Source organism: Macrobrachium nipponense, chromosome 32 (assembly GCF_015104395.2).
Source record: "Macrobrachium nipponense isolate FS-2020 chromosome 32, ASM1510439v2, whole genome shotgun sequence".
NCBI classification, from domain to species: Eukaryota; Metazoa; Arthropoda; class Malacostraca; order Decapoda; family Palaemonidae; genus Macrobrachium; species Macrobrachium nipponense.
Genome location: NC_061094.1, coordinates 8,193,059 through 8,211,875, shown reverse-complemented (window position 1 = coordinate 8,211,875; position 18,817 = coordinate 8,193,059). Strand labels below are relative to the sequence as shown.

Below are 18,817 nucleotides of genomic sequence, written 5' to 3'. Positions count from 1 at the left end.
CTCTTTTGTATGGACCAGCTGTAGATTTATAAACTCTACATCAATAACATTCACTGCTGTTGAGTGACGGCCTTTGATATTTTCGTCGGATCTGTATTTGCGCTTCATTCATTCAATCTATTTGCAATTCATAAAAAAAAAATGTTTTTCTAGTTTATACTGAGGCCTTGTTAAAGTTAGTTTATTTCCATCTTTCCATCCCGATGAAATAGTCCTCTAATAGTTGGAATATTTTCTTCCCTCTCCACTGCATCTTTAATGTCGCTGTTCGTCATTCCCGCCCTTTGTAGGACTGACGAACTCTCAATAATCGTGGGCTGCAAATGGGTGGGATTCATATACCGCATCGTCTCTCGGGGCTGTTTAGGGATTATGAATTCGACGGAAGTGTCCGTCCGGGGTTGCAAAGGCGGTTCATAATTCGACAAAATCGCTTCATGATATCCTCTAATGGGACGATTTTAGTTATCTTTATATTATTTAGTGTCGAATTCAAACAGCTCGTTGCATCTGAGGCGTCGGTATCGTCCCTGATTTATATCGCTGATTTGCATCACCTTTACTGCCAGTGCTTTAAGTAATCACTGTTTTTAGGCCGGCCATTGTACCACTTACAGTCCCTCCAAGTGGGTGTTAAATTTTGTTGGTCTGTGCTTCCCTTCTGTCTCCTTTTTGGGGGGAAGGGGGAGGGGGGCCTGGGCTGGGGGGGGCGAGGTTCGTGTTGTCCCCGCCCTTGTGTTCACTCACCCTCTTTATCTGTTGATAATAGTAATTGTCAAAATGTGACAGAAAATCTTGTGAATGAAAGGGTTGACCTCTGATGGTCAGGTAAAGAAAATAAAATAAAATAAAATAAAAATAAAAACTTTGTTAAAATAAGACAAAATCTTGTGAATGAAAGGGTTGACTTATGATGGTCAGGTAAGAAAACAAATAAAGATAAAAATAAAAATAAAATTTTGAATAAATAGGAAACCATGAAATGAAAATAAAATTTTTAAAAATTATTTTTTATTAAGAAATATAAAACTATGAAATCAATATCAGTCTTAATACGGCAGAAAATCTATTGAATGAAAGGGCTGACCTATGATGGTCAGAATAAAAAGAAAAAAAAATATTTTTTTTTTTTCTGAATAAATTCGAAACCATAAAACCAATAATGCGACAGAAACCTTGTGAATGAAAGAGTTAACCCAGTGGTGATCACATAAAGGCAAAACGTGTTTTTTTTGTTTTTTCTTGATGCGAAACCATTAAATTTCTTCTAACTGGTACATGAAGCGTCCAAGATACGTCTATCCTTTAAGTGCTGATCCGCGCTCCTGATTGGGAGTCGCTTCTTGAGTTTAATTATCCCATTGTGGCGTCACCCGAAACTGATTTGCTTACTGCCTGTTACCGATATCGCTAAATCGGTGGTGTTCTCTCTCTCTCTCTCTCATCTCGTCTCTCTCTCACTCTCTCTTAATACAGTCTCTTTTCAAATTTCCAATATATTTCTGCAATTCTCTCTCTCTCTCTCTCTCTCTCTCTCTCTCTCTCTCTCTCTCTCTCTCTCTCTCTCTGCTTTCCTTCGAGTCGCCTGATTTGGCAATAATGGTTCCCACGCAGTGCTTCGTACCCTCAGCCGTTAAATATATATTTCGTACCTGTGTTCTGGGCATTTTTTTGTCTCTTCGTTATCTTTCTCTTCTCGTCCTTCGCTTTTGTCCTCGTGAATTCCTATAAACGAGACGATTGACGTATTTAAAAATAATAATTCATTTCATTATTATAATTCATTTAATAATTATAATTCATTTGCACAAATGTTAAAGAATCCACTTTTCCCCTTGACAGTTCTCTCGTCTCGTGACTTAACGGCGCTTGCGCTTGTCCACAGTCCTCCGCCCTTGGCTTATCCTGTTCCTTCTCCTAGGTACATCCTGGTTCTCCTTGTGTTCCTCCTCCTCCTTTTTCTCCCGTTTATCCACTTTCACTTCTTCCTTCTGTTTCACCCCATTATTACCATCTTCAATTTCCATCCTTCGCTCTCTGGTATATTTTTATATGGCGTTTTCTTTCTTCTTCATTCTTTTACTTCTAATGTTCTGTGTGAGTTTATTCTTATTTATTAATCTATGTTGTTTATCTTATTCATTCATTCATTTATTATATATATACTATATATATATTATATATATATATATATATATATATATATATATATATATATATATATATATATATATATATTTTTTTTTTTTTTTTTTTTTTTTTTTTTTTTTTTTTTTGTCTATCACAGTCCCCCAATTCGACTGGGTGGTGGTATTTATAGTATGGGGGTGGTTTTGGGTTGCATCCTGCCTCTTTAGGAGTCCATCACTTTTCTTACTGTGTGCTGTTTCTAGGAGCACACTCTTCTGCATGAGTCTGGAGCTAAGCTACTTCAGGCTCTAGTTTTTCCAGATTCCTTTCCAGGGATCTTGGGATTGAGCTTAGTGTTGTTAATATTATTATTGAAAAACTAATATATGAGTTGCTGAACGGAAAATCATTGATAACATTTCCATATAACTAAAAGCCTTACGAAAACGTAATAGCTCTCAATTAGTCTCTGCTCTGAGATTCAGTGTAATTTTTTAGCTGAAACGGGTTAATAGCCAATGCCAAATTAAGTCCAGATTTTCTCAAAATTATCTTTATAAGAAAAGTGGTTAAGAAATGCCTTTACCTATATTGTCGAATGAGAGGTGGTTAATATTTTGTCTAATTTTATTGCCAGAAATATTAAGATTCTGTTTAGGGGACACATTTTTTATTTTCTAATTGATTGATACAGAAAAAAAGCTTTAGGCTGGCCAGTGTAGATTTATATTTATGTATATTTTACAGGTGGAATAGACGGGTGTTTAACACGAGGTCTTGGTTAATGTTTTTTTACACCTTATTACTTCATGTTTCCGTACAGAATTTTATACAAATTTTTAAAGAAAGTCTTTAGTTATTAAAAAATATACCAAGACTTCATAATTCCGTGTTAACAGTGAGCTGCGGTAATTTTCACATTGAGTGATGTTCAAAAGAAAAAAAGTTAGACGAATAGATAAAGAGAGAACCGCTTAGTTTTTTTTTTAGATTCTTTTTATAGGATGGTTCTGAACAATTTTCTTCTCTCTTGTGTATAAGCTCTCTTACTAGACAAAATATATAATTTCATATTTTTCGTGAGATACCTTGGTATCTTTCATTCCGTAGGTTGAGTAATGTAAAAGAGCATTACTTGAATAGTGTTCGGAGCAGTGAATTTCAAGCATTTAATGCGGAATTGTCTAAAGCCGAGTAACCATTAATAGTTGCAACTTTCGCTGCATAAATTCAAGGCTTCAGTCACTCAGCTGGGGAGGATAAAAGTCCTGTCGTAAATGCATTCAAGTATCTGAAGAAGAAGAAGAAGAAGAAGAAGAAGAAGAAGAAGGAGAAGGAGAAGGAGAAGGAGAAGAAGAAGAAGAAGGAGAAGGAGATGAAGAAAGAAGGAAAAGAAGGGAAGGAAGAAGGAAACAAGAATACAGAAGAAGAAGACGAAGGAAGAGAAGAGAAAACAAGAATAAGAAGAAGAAGAAGAAGATCCCTTTTATTGCTTGCTGCATCAACTCAAGCGTTTATTTTCTGATTCTTTTTATATGTTTTCCGCCGAGCCAAAGAGTCTTGTCCTTTTCTCGTAAGATGGATGACGCCAAAAGAGCCATTTGCCAAAGGTGAAAACGGGATTAACTGGTTTGTTTACTTTTAGGCTACAAAGGAGGGGGGCGGGGGTTTGGGGGGGCCGAAAAAGACTCACCACATCACGACTTGAGGTATGGCTAATTGAAATCGAAAAATGCATAGCAGCGCTTTCTATATTCATTGATAGTCATGATAGATTTGTCTTTCTGTCTTCCGTGTTTATTATATGTTGATTGATATATATTTTTTTGGTTATTAGTAAGACCCAGAATTATTGGGGGGGGGTTGGGGGGGGTTGCAATTGAAATTTAAAATGAGGACTAAAAATATAGGGTGGCTGATTGACGAGTTTTTTTTTATTCTTGTTTTTTTTTTTTTTTTTTTTTTTTTTTTTGAGCCCTAGCCCTTGTTTAATAAAGTTAGCTGCTGCAGTTTTTTTTTTCTTTTCTTTTTAAGCTTAATGAAAAATAGTGTAGCTATGAAGCTGTTATGGAATTAGCGAATTAATTGCCGCTAATAGAGATACTGAAGCTGTTCTAAAATGTTGATCTTTTTTTTTTTTTTTTTTTTAATTAGGGTGGCGATGAAACTTCAAAGATCAGCTACGCAGATTTTTTCAAATCTAATTGGGCTTCTGTAGTCCCAAAATGATGGCCAGTCTTTCCGTCTTTTAATAAGGTTTAACGTTGACTTGAGAGAGAGAGAGAGAGAGAGAGAGAGAGAGAGAGAGAGAGAGAGAGAGAGTTAATGCTTAGAACGATATCAGTTAGAGTGACGTTAGGCCGAACCTGGCAAAGAAAAGCGAACGCACGATGCTATGAAGCGAGAATATAAGTCTTAAAAAAAATGGAACTTGTCCAGGAAGAATCCCTCTCCGTAGAGCGAGCGAGCAAGCAAGCACGCAGGCAGGCAAGGCAAGGCAGGCAAGCAGGTTCAATGACATCGAGCCAGGTCGTTTACCAGTACCAAGTGAGACATATGGTTCTTACGACAAAATCACCTTTCCCGTGCATTACTTTCGAGTCTAGGTACGAGTGTGTGTGCTTCAAAGCGTCTAGGAGTTTAGTGCAGTATTATAACATGTAAGTGCTATGTGAATGAAGCTGGAATGAAGAAAGGGTTTTGGCTTATTCTGTTTTTTTTTTTTTTTTTTTTTTTTTTTTTTTTTTTTTTTTTTGCCGTAATAAAGGTGCCAGTAAAAGAGACACTTTTTTTTTTGCCACATTTTCGTCTGTGAAAGAGTATTAGAGCCTCCGTGGCGTGATCGTATGGTGTTGGCCTGCCACCTCGGTGGGTGCTAGTTCGATTCGGTCGGCATTCCACTGAGGAGTGAGAGATGTGTATTTCTGGTGATAGAAGTTCACTCTCGACGTGGTTCGGGAAGTCAGAAGCGTTGGTTTCTGGTGATACAAGTTCACCCTCGACTGGTTCGGAAGTCACGTCAAGCCGTTGGTCCCGTTGGTGAATAACCGCTGGTTCCAATAACGTAAAAACGCCATACAAACAAAGTAATGAGCAAGAACCTTTATTTAAAACAATTATACAAAATACTGTACTATGACGATATATATATATATATATATATATATATATATATATATATATATATATATATATATATATATATCTATATATATATATATATATATATAGTGTTCGATTATATTCTGATTAATAGCGCATTTGAATGTAAATTGTACAGGTTGTCCATAAAGTCCCAGTACCATTCTGAGTAATAAATACTTGTAATGGTACTGGGACTTTATGGACAACCTGCGTATTCATTTTCATGTCATGATATTTACTTGGACTGTTATGTCGCCAAAAATTAACTTTGAAATTGCATTAGTTAAAACAAAGGCGAGATGAATATCCATCTGATTTGCTGTACAACTTCAAAACCTTCATGAAGTCGAGGATTGTCGCCTCGACAGTTGTAATCGTTAGATGTTTTTATAGGTTCTCTCTCTCTCTCTCTCTCTCTCTCTCTCTCTCTCTCTCTCTCTCTCCTTGGAGTTTCCATTGTTCACCATTAACACGAGGCGCCTCTTGTCTTCTGCTTTGGTGACTCCGGGGTGGGTTGGGGGGTGGGGGGGTCTTCATTACAAAAGAGGGGCCTTACTTGTCAAAGGATGCAGAAAGCGGGGGATTCAGACAATAACTTTCATCAAAGGTTTTCTAAGCGATTAAAGCGTTTGTTGTTTCTCTCTCTCTCTCTCTCTCTCTCTCCTCTCTCTCGTTTCGCTTCGTCTCCGTCGGTGTCCTCGGGACGTTCGATACAGCTGATTTCTCGGTGTTTCTTGAGGAAAGGATTGGTTCGTCTTTGGAGAAAACTAGAAACATTTCTCGAAAGCAAAACCGATTAGATTAGACACTTGATTCCCGTTAGTTTCGTAATGCGTCGAGAATCTTTTTTTTTTTTTTTTTTTAGCTTTTGCGAAAGCGCCAGCAGCAAACAACGCACGACAAAAGCTAAAAGATGCTAAGAAACGTTGTTGATGTTTTTCACTATTCCCGGCCACCCCTAAGACGTCGTTCATCCAGCTCACACAACTTGGCATTGAAAATCAAGTTCTTACGGACGGGGCATCATTTTCCCGACCGAATGTTCATTGCCATGGCTTGACGAATGCTGATCGTCAGATGAGAGGACACCAAAAGGAGGCCTTCTTCTTCTTTTTATTCTTCTTCTTCTTCTTCTTCTTTGCTATCCAGTGCACCAAGGACACTTTTTTTATGGAAGATACACTTGAGTATAGCCTGCTAGCACGTTTGCCAAATTCGTGATGTTGCGTTCCTGGGATGAAGATATCTGAATGAGGGCCGTGTGCATGACTCCATTTTTCAAGAATTTTAGTATTCTGTCAAATAAAACTTTGTCTGTCCGTCCGCACATTTTCTGTCCGCCCTCAGATCTTAAAGAACTACTGAGGCTAGAGGGCTGCAAATTGGTTTGTCGACCATCCACTTTCCAGTCATCTAACATATCAGATTGCAGCCATCCAGCCTTAGTAGTTTTTATTTTATTTAAGCTTAAAGTTAGCCATAATCGTGCGTCTGACACCGCAACAGAGGCCACCGCGGCCAGCTGAGAGTTTCATACAGCATTATACGCTGTACAGAAAACTCATATCTGTTACTTCTTTGTTATATGAATCAGATTTAGGTTTTTCATATTGAATTGCCAGACCGAGGGGACTGAGAACGCGTCATCAGCCCTCTCTCTCTCTCTCTCTCTCTCTCTCTCTCTCTCTCTCTCTCTCTCTAACATCCACGTAGGTTTATTTATCTGAATCCAAACTCAGTCCTTACGTCACAGCCTTATACCTCAAAACGAACGAGAACTGAGGTATTCCGAGAATCCAGACGTGATTTCAAATCTCATTCGATCTGTCATGAAAAGAGGCATTCGCACCCTTTATTTTAACCTCAACATGGATAGGCATTTGCATTTTAAAACATTAATTTATTATTTTTTTTAATGAGTGATGGTCTCCTTTTTTTCTGCGTTTCGCTTTATCTCTTCTTAATTCTTCAAGACGAGCACCATATTCTTTGGAAACTTGAATTTCGAGTGAGTGGCCACTTTGGGATTGTTCCATATCAGTTAGGTTCTTCGTCTTCCGAATAATAATAATAATAATAATAATAATAATAATAATAATAATAATAATAATAATAATAATGTCGCTAAACTGCGCGCTATGGCAGACGCCTAGAATAATAATAATAATAATAATAATAATAATAATAATAATAATAATAATAATAATAATAATAATAATAATAATAATGTCGCTAAACTGCGCGCTATGGCAGACGCCCAGGAATGTCGCCCGTAGACCGGTAATTGTTAATTGTAACGCCCGTCTGTCTAATCAGGCGATGCCTGTGGACGGGACTGTTGTCATTTGACCCACATTGCATGTATGGGCCTCGGCTGGCGTCTTTGTTGGTCGAGAAAAGGGGGAAACAATCGACGAGGCAATTCAAAAGTCACTCGAAACCCGACATTACATACAGCTGAGTGGAACAGCTTCAAAGGGAGGGGAACATGGAGGGGAAAAAAAAACGAGAGAATTCTTTGTTTTATAGTCCTCCACTTACTTTCCTTCGCCTTCCTTAAAGGAGTCAAAACTGATTGAAGGATGGTGAAACCCTATAACATTTTGAGGACGTGGGTTATAGTTGATGATATTCCTGCGGCGGACGTTAGAAAAACAGAAAAAAGAAATAAAACATAGGCGCAGTAAATTAGCATCCTCATGATCATAATTCATCCGAGGAGTTTTCGTTCTCTTCACCTTCTTCGGGAACCAGGACGTTATATACGCCAAGGTCGCCAGTGGCCACACACACACACACACACCTCGGCATACTATCATACCCCTCATACCCACCTGTGACAGCCTCAAATACGTAAATATATATATATACTTCCTCGCCTCTCCCTTCTCCATCTTCCATCCTCAAGGTTACCGACATACCTGATCGTCCACACAGAGAGAGAGAGAGAGAGAGAGAGAGAGAGAGAGAGAGAGAGGAGGGTGGTCAAAGAGACACCAAGAGACACGTATCAACATCATTATCGTTAATGAAATGTAGTAGCAAGTGAAAGGGATTGTTGTATAGTATAAATCAGTCATCCCCCGGACTTGGCCTTTTACAAGTTTGATGACAGTCATTTTGCCCCTGGGCAGAATTTCACTAAAACCTTTCTCTCTCTCTCTCTCTCTCTCTCTCTCTCTCTCTCTCTCTCTCTCTCTCTTTGAGATAAAGGTACTTTTGTCGTTTATTCTTTGCTTACGGTTCTAGAATGTAGAGACATTGTACACTGTTGTATTTTGGATAACTTGGGTATGTGCAATGTATATGTACATGTACGTGAAAAATAATAATGTAAAGATTAGTTTTGTTCATTATATACATCTCCCCTTCGTAAGAACTGGATCGATGTAAACTTTAAATAGGTATAAGCTATGTAATAGTTACCACGGTCAACTCCTTTCTTAGATGACGCTGAAGGAATTGGATGTGTTATGAATCTTTTGCAAGAGAAAAAAAAAAGTTAGCACCAAGTCTCGTTATGTCAATTATAACCAGCTGAGTTTTTATACAGTACGAACTGGTAAACAACTGCCAAGTGTATTCTTGTACTGGCTCGTGCTAGGAGAGTTCATGTGAGAGGAATTTGGGAATGAGGAGATTCGTGGAAGACAAAGCACAAAAAAAACACGACTGTCTTTGTTCCACAGAGGACCATTGCGTCACGCGTCGACGGAGGCGATGACAATAATATTCTGAGTAATCAGTCTTATGGAGCTATGATCCAATGTATATACCTTATAAGAAAATTGTTAAACGTAGTTGAATTGAAATCTTTTGGAATCTTTGAATAACTATTAAGGTTATAGGATATTTTGGGTGGTTGTTGACCAGTGGATCTGTATGGATCATGTAGTGATCTTGTATATGTGTCACTAATCACTTGACAGATCTCTCCATGATAATCACCAGCCTTTGATATCTCTTTGGGAGCCATCCGTACTTTTGGTGTAGCTTGGAAATAATATTTCAATTTATCGTGATCTGTTTTTTTTTTTTTTTTTTTTTTAAGTGCCTAAAGTTTTCTCTACATAGACCTACTTTGACATATAGTTAATCATAAACGAAATGGATTATGTCTAACTAAGGTTTATTTCCCTCGACTAGATATACTTCTATCTGTGTTCTATGCTTGAGCAAGCCCTTGCTGTAAATTATAGCTCTCCGAGACGAAACGCCTACCACTTTTTTTCTTTTTCTTTTTTCTTATTTCCCTGGTGCTTTTATCAGTTGGGGATCCCCGCTAGGTCACCGACCTCATCTATCAGCTATTTCCCCGGGTTGTGGCAGCGGAGATAAAGCGATATGTCGCTAAATTGAGGGTGGGTTAGGTTGTAAATCTCCCGGTTGTAGATGTTCCAGTTGTAAATCTCGACTCGGATTATGCACCGCGTCTTAAGTTGGAGCTGCTACATCCCTCAGACTTTTAGAGGAAGGCGAGAAAGCGCATCGGCCCGACGACTTTATATTTCCTTAATAAGCACCTCAGTGGCGTGGGCGGCATGGTGTTGGCGTGCCACCTCGGTGGCCGCGAATTCGATTCTCGGACATTTCCACTGAGGGGTGAGAGATACTTATTTTTGTCTTTCTAGTGATAGAAGTTCACTCTCGGCGTTGTTCGGAAGTCGCGTGAAGCCGTTGGTCCTGTTGCTGAATAACTACTGGTTCCATGTAACGTAAAAACAGCATACAAACAAACGAACAGACAACTCAATAATTGAAAACATAGGAACAACACCGAAGTCTCGAAAAAAAAAAGTAAAAAATGCGTATAATGCTGTGAAACTCTCTGCCACGGCCCGGTGGTGCCCTAAGTTGTTGTCACAGCGTATAATGCTGTATGAAGCTCTCAATCCAGACCTACTAAACTCTCAGCCACGACCCATGAAACTTGCATCCACGGCACGATGGTGGCCTGTGTCGCCACCCATAGCGTTGCCAGACGCACGATCATGGCTAACTGTAACCTTGAATATAATAAAAACTACTGAGGCTAGAGGGCTGCAATTTGGTATGTTTGATGATTGTAGGGTGGATGACCAGCATACCAATTTGCAGCCCTCTACCCTCAGTAGCTTTCAAGATCTGAGGGCGGACAGAAAAAATGCAGACGGACGGACAAAACGTATCCATCTCAATGGTCTTCCTGTACAGACAACTATAACGGGCTAAAATAACCTTGCTTTTCTGTTTTACAGATTTAGTGGAATACGAAAAATAAAAATGTTGAATCTTTTCATGGCGATTTTACGCCTTTTTATATCAACATTACTCATTCTGGCGCAGGTCATTTTTTTTAATGGAATTAGTACTAGTGATTTTAGGCTCTTGTAACACAAGGAGTTTGCATTAATCAAGATTCGACTTCAGCCAGTCGAGTTGCTTGAGAGAGAGAGAGAGAGAGAGAGAGAGAGAGAGAGAGAGAGAGGCCTTTTTTTATTCACTATCAGAGAGCGTGCAGTACGTCACGAAATTACTTAGACGCATATAATATCCATTGCAGGAAACGGTCTTCCCTCACGTTCCGTTCGTATGCCCGTGTGTTTTTCTCTGTGTCTGCCTGAACATGCTTATAGAGGTTCTGGAAATTCTAGGAAATTAAGTCGCTCTTCGGTTATCGGCTGTCATTAGGTTACGACTCGAAGAGGATCCGGCCGCCCCCGGCCTCCCCCCCCCCCCCCCCCCACCCCCCCCCCCCCCCCCACCCCCCCCCCCCTCTAGACCTCTGTGGCGAAGGTCTTAATCTTTTAGCAATTATACAGTTTCAGTTTCCTGTACTCACGGTTACAGGAAAGGGGAAAGTAAAGTTTTAGATTTGCGTGGGATGCGACGAATTGGTTACCTACAGGACCAGACTTTTTTTCGTCAGATTAATGAGGAGTTTATAGGAGTGAGTGACAATTCCATGACGGGATTATTTTTCATGTAAGAATAATCAGTACGACTGCCTGCTGCATCGAAATTAATAGTAATATTTAAACTGTAAAAGCGGTTAACAATATTTAAATGCATATTGTAGTACTGAAGTGACCAATAAATTCTTCTTCAACTTCTTCCCTTTATTTATATTATACTATAGGAGATTCACATCAGCCGTGCATCTGATATGTAGGCCAGTCCCTTACGACGCTCCTGATTGGCTGTTGATAAGCCAATCACAGAAGCTGGAAACTCTCAGTCACACTCTCGAGAGACTGAGAGTTTCCAACCTTGTGATTGGCTTATCAATTGCCAATCAGGAGCGTCGTAAGGGACAGGTCTAGACATCAGATGCACGGTTGATGAGAATCTACTTGAGTACTGGTTATTGCATTATCATCATAAACTCCTATTGTACTTTTACGTAACAAGACTTCCATCGAAGTAGTCTATATATTACACCTTGTTCAAGTAGACACAGTCACTTTAACATAGTTCTTAAATGAGTCCTGTTCTAAATCTTTAACGACCTCTTGTCATACGGGCAGACCAGAAGAAGAGTAATGTAGATGTAGTGACTGTAATTGATGATGGCGGAGTTCTTGTATTTTCAAAGTTTATTTAAACCTTTTGAATTTATTTATGAGCAATCGGAATATACAAAAGTTTTGATGAGACGAACGTTCACGCTTGATGAAGCCTGTTTCCGCTTTTCAAAAGCTTTGGCCTATGTTTAAGCGTTTTAATGAAGTAGATAGATATAGACAGAGTTATAGATAGACAGATATTTTCCAAGTTTATTTAAACCTTTTGAATATATTTATGAGTAATCGAAATATACAAAAGTTTTGATGAGACGAACGTACACGCTTGATGAAGCCTGTTTCCGCTTTTTAAGAAGCTTTTGACCTTTATTCAAGCGTTTTAATGTGGTAGATAGATATAGACAGAGTTATAGATAGACAGATATTTTCCAAGTTTATTTAAACCTTTTGAATTTATTTATGAGTAATCGGAATATACAAAAGTTTTGATGAGACGAACGTACACGCTTGATGAAGCCTGTTTCCGCTTTTTAAAAGCTTTGGCCTATCTTTAAGCGTTTTAAGGAAGTAGATAGATATAGACAGAGTTATAGATAGACAGATATTTTCCAAGTTTATTTAAACCTTTTGAATTTATTTATGAGTAATCGGAATATACAAAAGTTTTGATGAGACGAACGTACACCCTTGATGAAGCCTGTTTCCGCTTTTTAAAAGCTTTGGCCTTAATTCAAGCGTTTTAATGTTGTATATAGAGATAGACAGAAATACAGATAGACGGGTAAACAAAAGCTCACTGGAACATCCTCCCAAACATATGGTTTTGTGGTTTACCGATCGTCGATTTCTACGCTGATGGTCGGTTTGTTGCTCCCCTGGAAGTCCCCCGTCGTCATTTGTCTAATTATTAGGGATCTGGTGAATTCGAGCGAAGGAAAACGTACGAAAAAAGAAGGTGAGGGGGGGGGGGGGGGGTTCCTAATGATGGGGGCCCATTACACAGGAATATCACTCGCGAAATGATTGGGTTGCGATGAGGGATGTGTTGTGGATGGGACCACTTGGGATACGTCTCGCTAAGTCATTGTTGTTGTCCTCGTCGTTGTCATCATTATGATATGCTCTTCTCTCTCTCTCTCTCTCTCTCTCTCTCTCTCTTCTGCAGTTTTTTTTTTTATAAAATACTCGACATTCAGTAAATCTTACAACAATGTGTGTTAGATGTTCAGATCTAAATTAAGCTCTCTCTCTCTCTCTCTCTCTCTCTCTCTCTCTCTCTCTCTCTCTCTCATTAGCTAACCTTGACACTGCCTGTGTGCAAAAGCAGGAATGAAATAAAATATTTTGCGTATTTTTTAAAAATCTTACAGCGACATTTGATAATGATCATTAGCTTTTTTATTATTATTATTATTATAAAGAGGCGTATTAGATGGATATTAATCCTCTTCCATGATTATGGCTGAGCGCGTCTTTTGAAGGGCGTACCTTATTGAGAAATATGGGGCCATCTTCTCTTCCTCTTCCCATCCACCATGCTTGGCCAAGTCGCGTCGATTGCCTCAATCCGAGTGCTTCCAAGCAGAGAATCGGGAAAAGTGAATATCCTGTCCTTTACGCTTGGCAAATGTCTCGGATATTACCAATTATGTCGATTTTGTATAATGTTTTTATTCCCTCCCTCTTCTGGTAAGTGGTAAATTCCCCGTAGTAACTACAGTAACCATTGTGTTCATTAATAGGTGTGACTGATTGATTGATGCAAAAATGTATAATGGCGTCACAGCAACTTAGGTCATCGACGTTAAGGGGTGTGAGTGGGGTCGGGGGGGGGGGGGGGGTGCGGTCGTCAATGGTATTTTCGGTCGTGTTCCTGCCATTAAAACAAGCACATTCTCGTTCAGTGATAAAATAAATTGACTTGATTTCAGTGATTCCTACATTGTCCTGGGAATTATGATTGCTTTTAGTGCCCTACGATAATATATGCAGAAATACCAATATAGTATTTTAAAGTGTCATTGTTCACCATCTGGAAGAGCGTCTGTTAATTATAAATTTTGAAACGATCGTAAAGTCTATCTTACGAGCGTTGCTATTTTTTTTTTCTCTCTCTCTCCATTTCATATCCATCCGGTTTCCCTTTGTAACTCCCGAATTACTCGGCCATCTACATCACACACAGAATGCCTGGAGTGTCCATCCTCATAGATGCTTATCTAATTAACAGCCAAAGATTCCTATCGGACTGTTTGTACCCAGCGTAATATTTCAAGACCTCAGATCAGAACCGAATCTGCTTTTGGGTTCATCTCGAGGCCGTAGCAGCATCCACGCTATCTCGCATCTTCTCTTCATCTCGTAAATGAAAAGGGAGAACTGATGATTAAGGACCGCTGGTCCATAATACACATCCGAGATGTTCGCCTTTTGAAAAATCTACGACGCAGGATTCATTAATTATCGAGGTTAATTACCTCCTGACACAGGATGGTTAAGTGGTTGATGTCAGACTCCTTAACTGCCGAGGTCGGCAGACAGATTCTCTCTCTCTCTCTCTCTCTCTCTCTCTCTCTCTCTCTCTCTCTCTCTCTCTCTCTCTCTCTCTCTCTCTCTCTCTCTCTCTGTTTACTAATGAGTATTAATTTCTCCATGGAATGAAATGTCAGATTATTTGTGAACAATTCAATGTCTTCTCTCTCTCTCTCTCTCTCTCTCTCTCTCTCTCTCTCTCTCTCTCTCTCTCTGTCTCTCTCTCTCTGTTACTAATAAGTATTAATCCTCGTGGAGTGAGGTGTCAAATTATTTGTAAGCAATTCAATATCTTCTCTCTAACTCACGTTTTTTTTTTATTGCAAGCTTTCCACTGGACCAACAGGCCGGGTGAGTATTGATGCTATTGCATTTATTCATACACTCATACATTCAGCCACAAGACAGTGATGTATATGTTGTTTTTATACTTGATCATTGTCCTTCCAGGAAGTGTGATTTTTTTCCTTTATACCTTGCAGTTTTTTTCTTTCAGTATAGTATATTTTCCTAAGACAAATACAGTGGTTGTCTTTTATTAGATTTACTTTCTTGTCGTCTACTGTGTTACTGTGCTGAAAAATACATTAAAATTGGTAATGACGTTTAGTACTTATGAAAGGTATGCATGTTTGGGTATTTTTAGTTATACGTCAAATGTGTGCATACTTTAAGTAATAGTGCATGTAAGCAAATTTTTAAGCATTCACACATTTGGATACACATCAACCTGAACACACACACACACACACACACACACACACATATATATATATATATATATATATATATATATATATATATATATATATATATATATATGTGTGTATGTATGTATATTATATATATATATATATATATATATATGAATATATATATATATATATATATATCTATATATGACTATAATATAATATATATATATATATATATCGATATATATATATATATACATATATTTTTATTTATATATATATATATATATATATATATAAATATATATATATATATATATATATATATATATATATAGCTATATATATATATGTACTATATATATATATACTGTATATATATATATATAATATATGTATATATATATATATATAAATATATATATAATATAGTATATGTGATATAATATATATATATATATATATATATATATATATATATATCCATGCGTCACGTTATCCATCCAGTAACTAATGACTCTCATTGTGTCTCTCTTTCCCAGGCACCTCACCGTTCACTCTCTACTTCAGCGTCAAGTTCTATGCGGCCGATCCTTGCAAATTGGTGGAGGAGATTACGAGGTAAGTCTTTGGACTTTGGTAAGTCCATCCATGCCATTAAGAAGGAGCGATGGAGCTACACATCATCGCTTACGCACTCAGTCAGAGAAAGGGAGATTTTCCTCGGGCGGGTCTTGTCTTGCGTGGGAGATTATCATTCTGATTGTTTCGTAGTAAGTTACCCAGGACAGTAGAACGTAGCTGTAGATCAGCAGGACAGCCAACGTCTGTTCTGTTCTCGCTATCAGGCGCTGAAGTGACGCTTGGGGAAAAAATGCAACCTGGAATTTCCTGAGCTAGAAAAAAATTTGCCCCAAACCAGACCGCCTCCGGTTCCGGTCAACCATTGTAGAAGTGTCTGTCTCTCATTGCCGAGCGCGGATCAGAAGGACTTCATTGTCCACCGAGTCCGAAACAAAAAGGTAGATACTGCAAATACAGAAAAAAATAGAGACTGCAAAAGTACAACTACTGGAGTTTTCTGCCAAAACGTCCTTTCATGTAAAAGAAAAAAAAATTGTGTATGTATTTAAATGTTCCAGAATATGCTGTATGTATAGTTGCATAAAGGGAGGTGTGTACTTATTCATCGTTATAACCCCGTGATCTCGTATTCAGTTGAAGTTATTTATAGTTTTATCCACAACTTTACAATTCTGAAATGATTTATTCAAGTATCAGTTTTGATATTTGCTAGGTTAGGTAAAAAGCAGTTGAACTATATAGAAATGATCTCTCTCTCTCTCTCTCTCTCTCTCTCTCTCTGTCATTTTGGAGGACAACATTTTCGATGAAATTTGACTGAGAGAGAGAGAGAGAGAGAGAGAGAGGAGTCTATGTAACAAAACTTTTGACAGGTTGTTTTTGTTTTGTGGCTGAAAACAAATTAGATAAACTCGATTCAAATACGAAGTCGCGTCAACAGCAACTTGTTATGGCATGGTGAGGCAGTTTGGTCTGTTGGGAGTAAACTGAAAACCTAATATTCCCTGAAAATATATATATATATATATATATATATATATATATATATATATATATATATATATGTGTGTGTGTGTGTGTGTGTGTGTGTGTATGTATATACATACATATATATATATATATATATATATATATATATATATATATATATATATATATATATATATATATAATATATATATATATATATATACGTATATATTGATTTTCGAATTCCAAAATCCGAAAGCCGCCTTGAGTGATTCATTGCGTTAGGGTTTTACTTTAACCTATACTGGTTCCTCACTGGACGAGTGGGTTGCCTACTCGCCTATCAATCTGATAGCCCGATTTTGCTACACTTCTCTACCAACAAGGAATCAGAGGAATTTATATCTGCCGATTAGAAATTCATTTCTCGATAGAATGTGGTTCGGATCACACAATAAGCTGTACGTCCCGTTGCTAGGTAACCAATTGGTTCCTAGCCACGTAAAAATATCTAATCCTTCGGGCCAGCAGCCCTAGGAGACCTGCCAACCAGCTCAGTGGTCTCGTTAATCTAAGATATACTTAATTCTTAGGTAAATATATATAATGGGACAGGCAGAGCAGTTAGTTACAGTAAGAGCAAAGGTGAAAAGTCTAGGTTATTATAGTTATGAGATATACTGCAGACAGTATATCTCATAATGGAAAGTATAAAAAGCTAAATGCCAAGACGGAAGTAACCGTCAGAAATTGAAGAAGAAAAAACCAGAAACACTTGAAAATGCCAAGATTAGTGGATGTATTGATAAATGGTCACCGTCACAATGTAATCATGTCTTTTTGATTGTCGTATTTTCTGTGTATGAATATTACACGTTCGTATACATGTGCATTGTGTGTTTGTGTGTATATTACGTATATATGTAAATAGATAGATATGTACAGACATAAATTTACTTCAAGGCAGAATGTGCTACAGATTTCTGTAAGCAACTCTCTCTCTCTCTCTCTCTCTCTCTCTCTCTCTCTCTCTCTCTCTCTCGTGTATTCCAAGCGCTAATTTTGCCAACAAAGAGATAGTAGCTTATGAATATCCAGTCTTCGTTTGGAGTTCGCCCCATGCTGTATTCGTTGATGGTTTTGTTTTATATACATATATATATATATATATATATATAGATATATATATTATATATATTACACATTATATACTAGATATATATATATATATTATATAATAGAATTAACATTATTTATATAGTATATATATATTATGTATATTCTCAATGAGCTAAAGTTTATATTTACAATTTTAATTTTTCCAGTTTTCTTTTTATTTCCATGTTTTTTAAATCCAAATGATGTCAGAGGAGTTCATCATATATATATATATATATATATATATATATATATATATATATATATATATGTGTGTGTGTGTGTGTGTGTGTGTGTGTGTGTGTGTATGTATGTATGTATATACACATATACATATATATTAATTAATCCAGAATAATTTTAACTTATCCTCTCTCTCTCTCTCTCTCTCTCTCTCTCTCTCTCTCTCTCTCCAGATCTAATTATCTTTATAGTTCTGGATGCTGTAGACCAAGTCAGCTCCTTTTATCTAAGTAGCAGCTTTTATCATTTTTATCGTCTTTCGCCATTAAAGTCTTAACTTCTTCTAACGGGGGAATATTTTCTTTATTTTTCATTCATTTATTACCTGGATAAATGTAACTGTTGTTTAGGCTATGATATTTTACAAAAGACACATGACAGTCATGGCGTATTCTTCTATCGTGGCTAAAGTTTTTTGCAATTTTGGAGCGATGTCGTTATATTTTTAGAATCATTATTCATTTCACAGCGTCATTATGTCTTATTTTTGTATTTTGATTTATAACTTTAATCAAAAGGAAGATTCAAAAGATGTATATTGCAAGAGACGATCGCAAGCAGTGTACTGACTGCTCTTTTTGACACTCGTGAGCATCAGTGTTGATGCTTTTGGTAATCCAAGCGCCTTATCTTTAAATATTATTTGGTTAAGTATAAAAAAGAAAACTAGAGGGAAGTGAGAGGCAAAAGAAAGTAAAGAAGTGGATTAAGATCCTGATGTTGAGGGCAGGCTGATTGTTGTAGTATCCACTCACAGGGAGGAGGGGCGGTTACCCGACCAATTACGCAGAGCTTTTTTTTTTTTTTTTTTTTTGGGGGGGGGGGGAGGGGGGGGGGGGGGGGCTTTTTATCTCGGGA

At 37.5% G+C, this 18,817-nt stretch overlaps 1 protein-coding gene across 1 annotated transcript in view; it reads left to right on the top strand.

The window, feature by feature from the left end:
* LOC135207202 (band 4.1-like protein 4A) overlaps nucleotides 1-18,817 on the top strand; it is a 575,698-nt gene that overhangs the window by 477,917 nt on the left and 78,964 nt on the right. Inside the window, 2 exon segments of the mRNA XM_064238791.1 lie at nucleotides 14,637-14,660; nucleotides 15,547-15,625. Coding sequence (XP_064094861.1) covers nucleotides 14,637-14,660; nucleotides 15,547-15,625 — 103 coding nt within the window.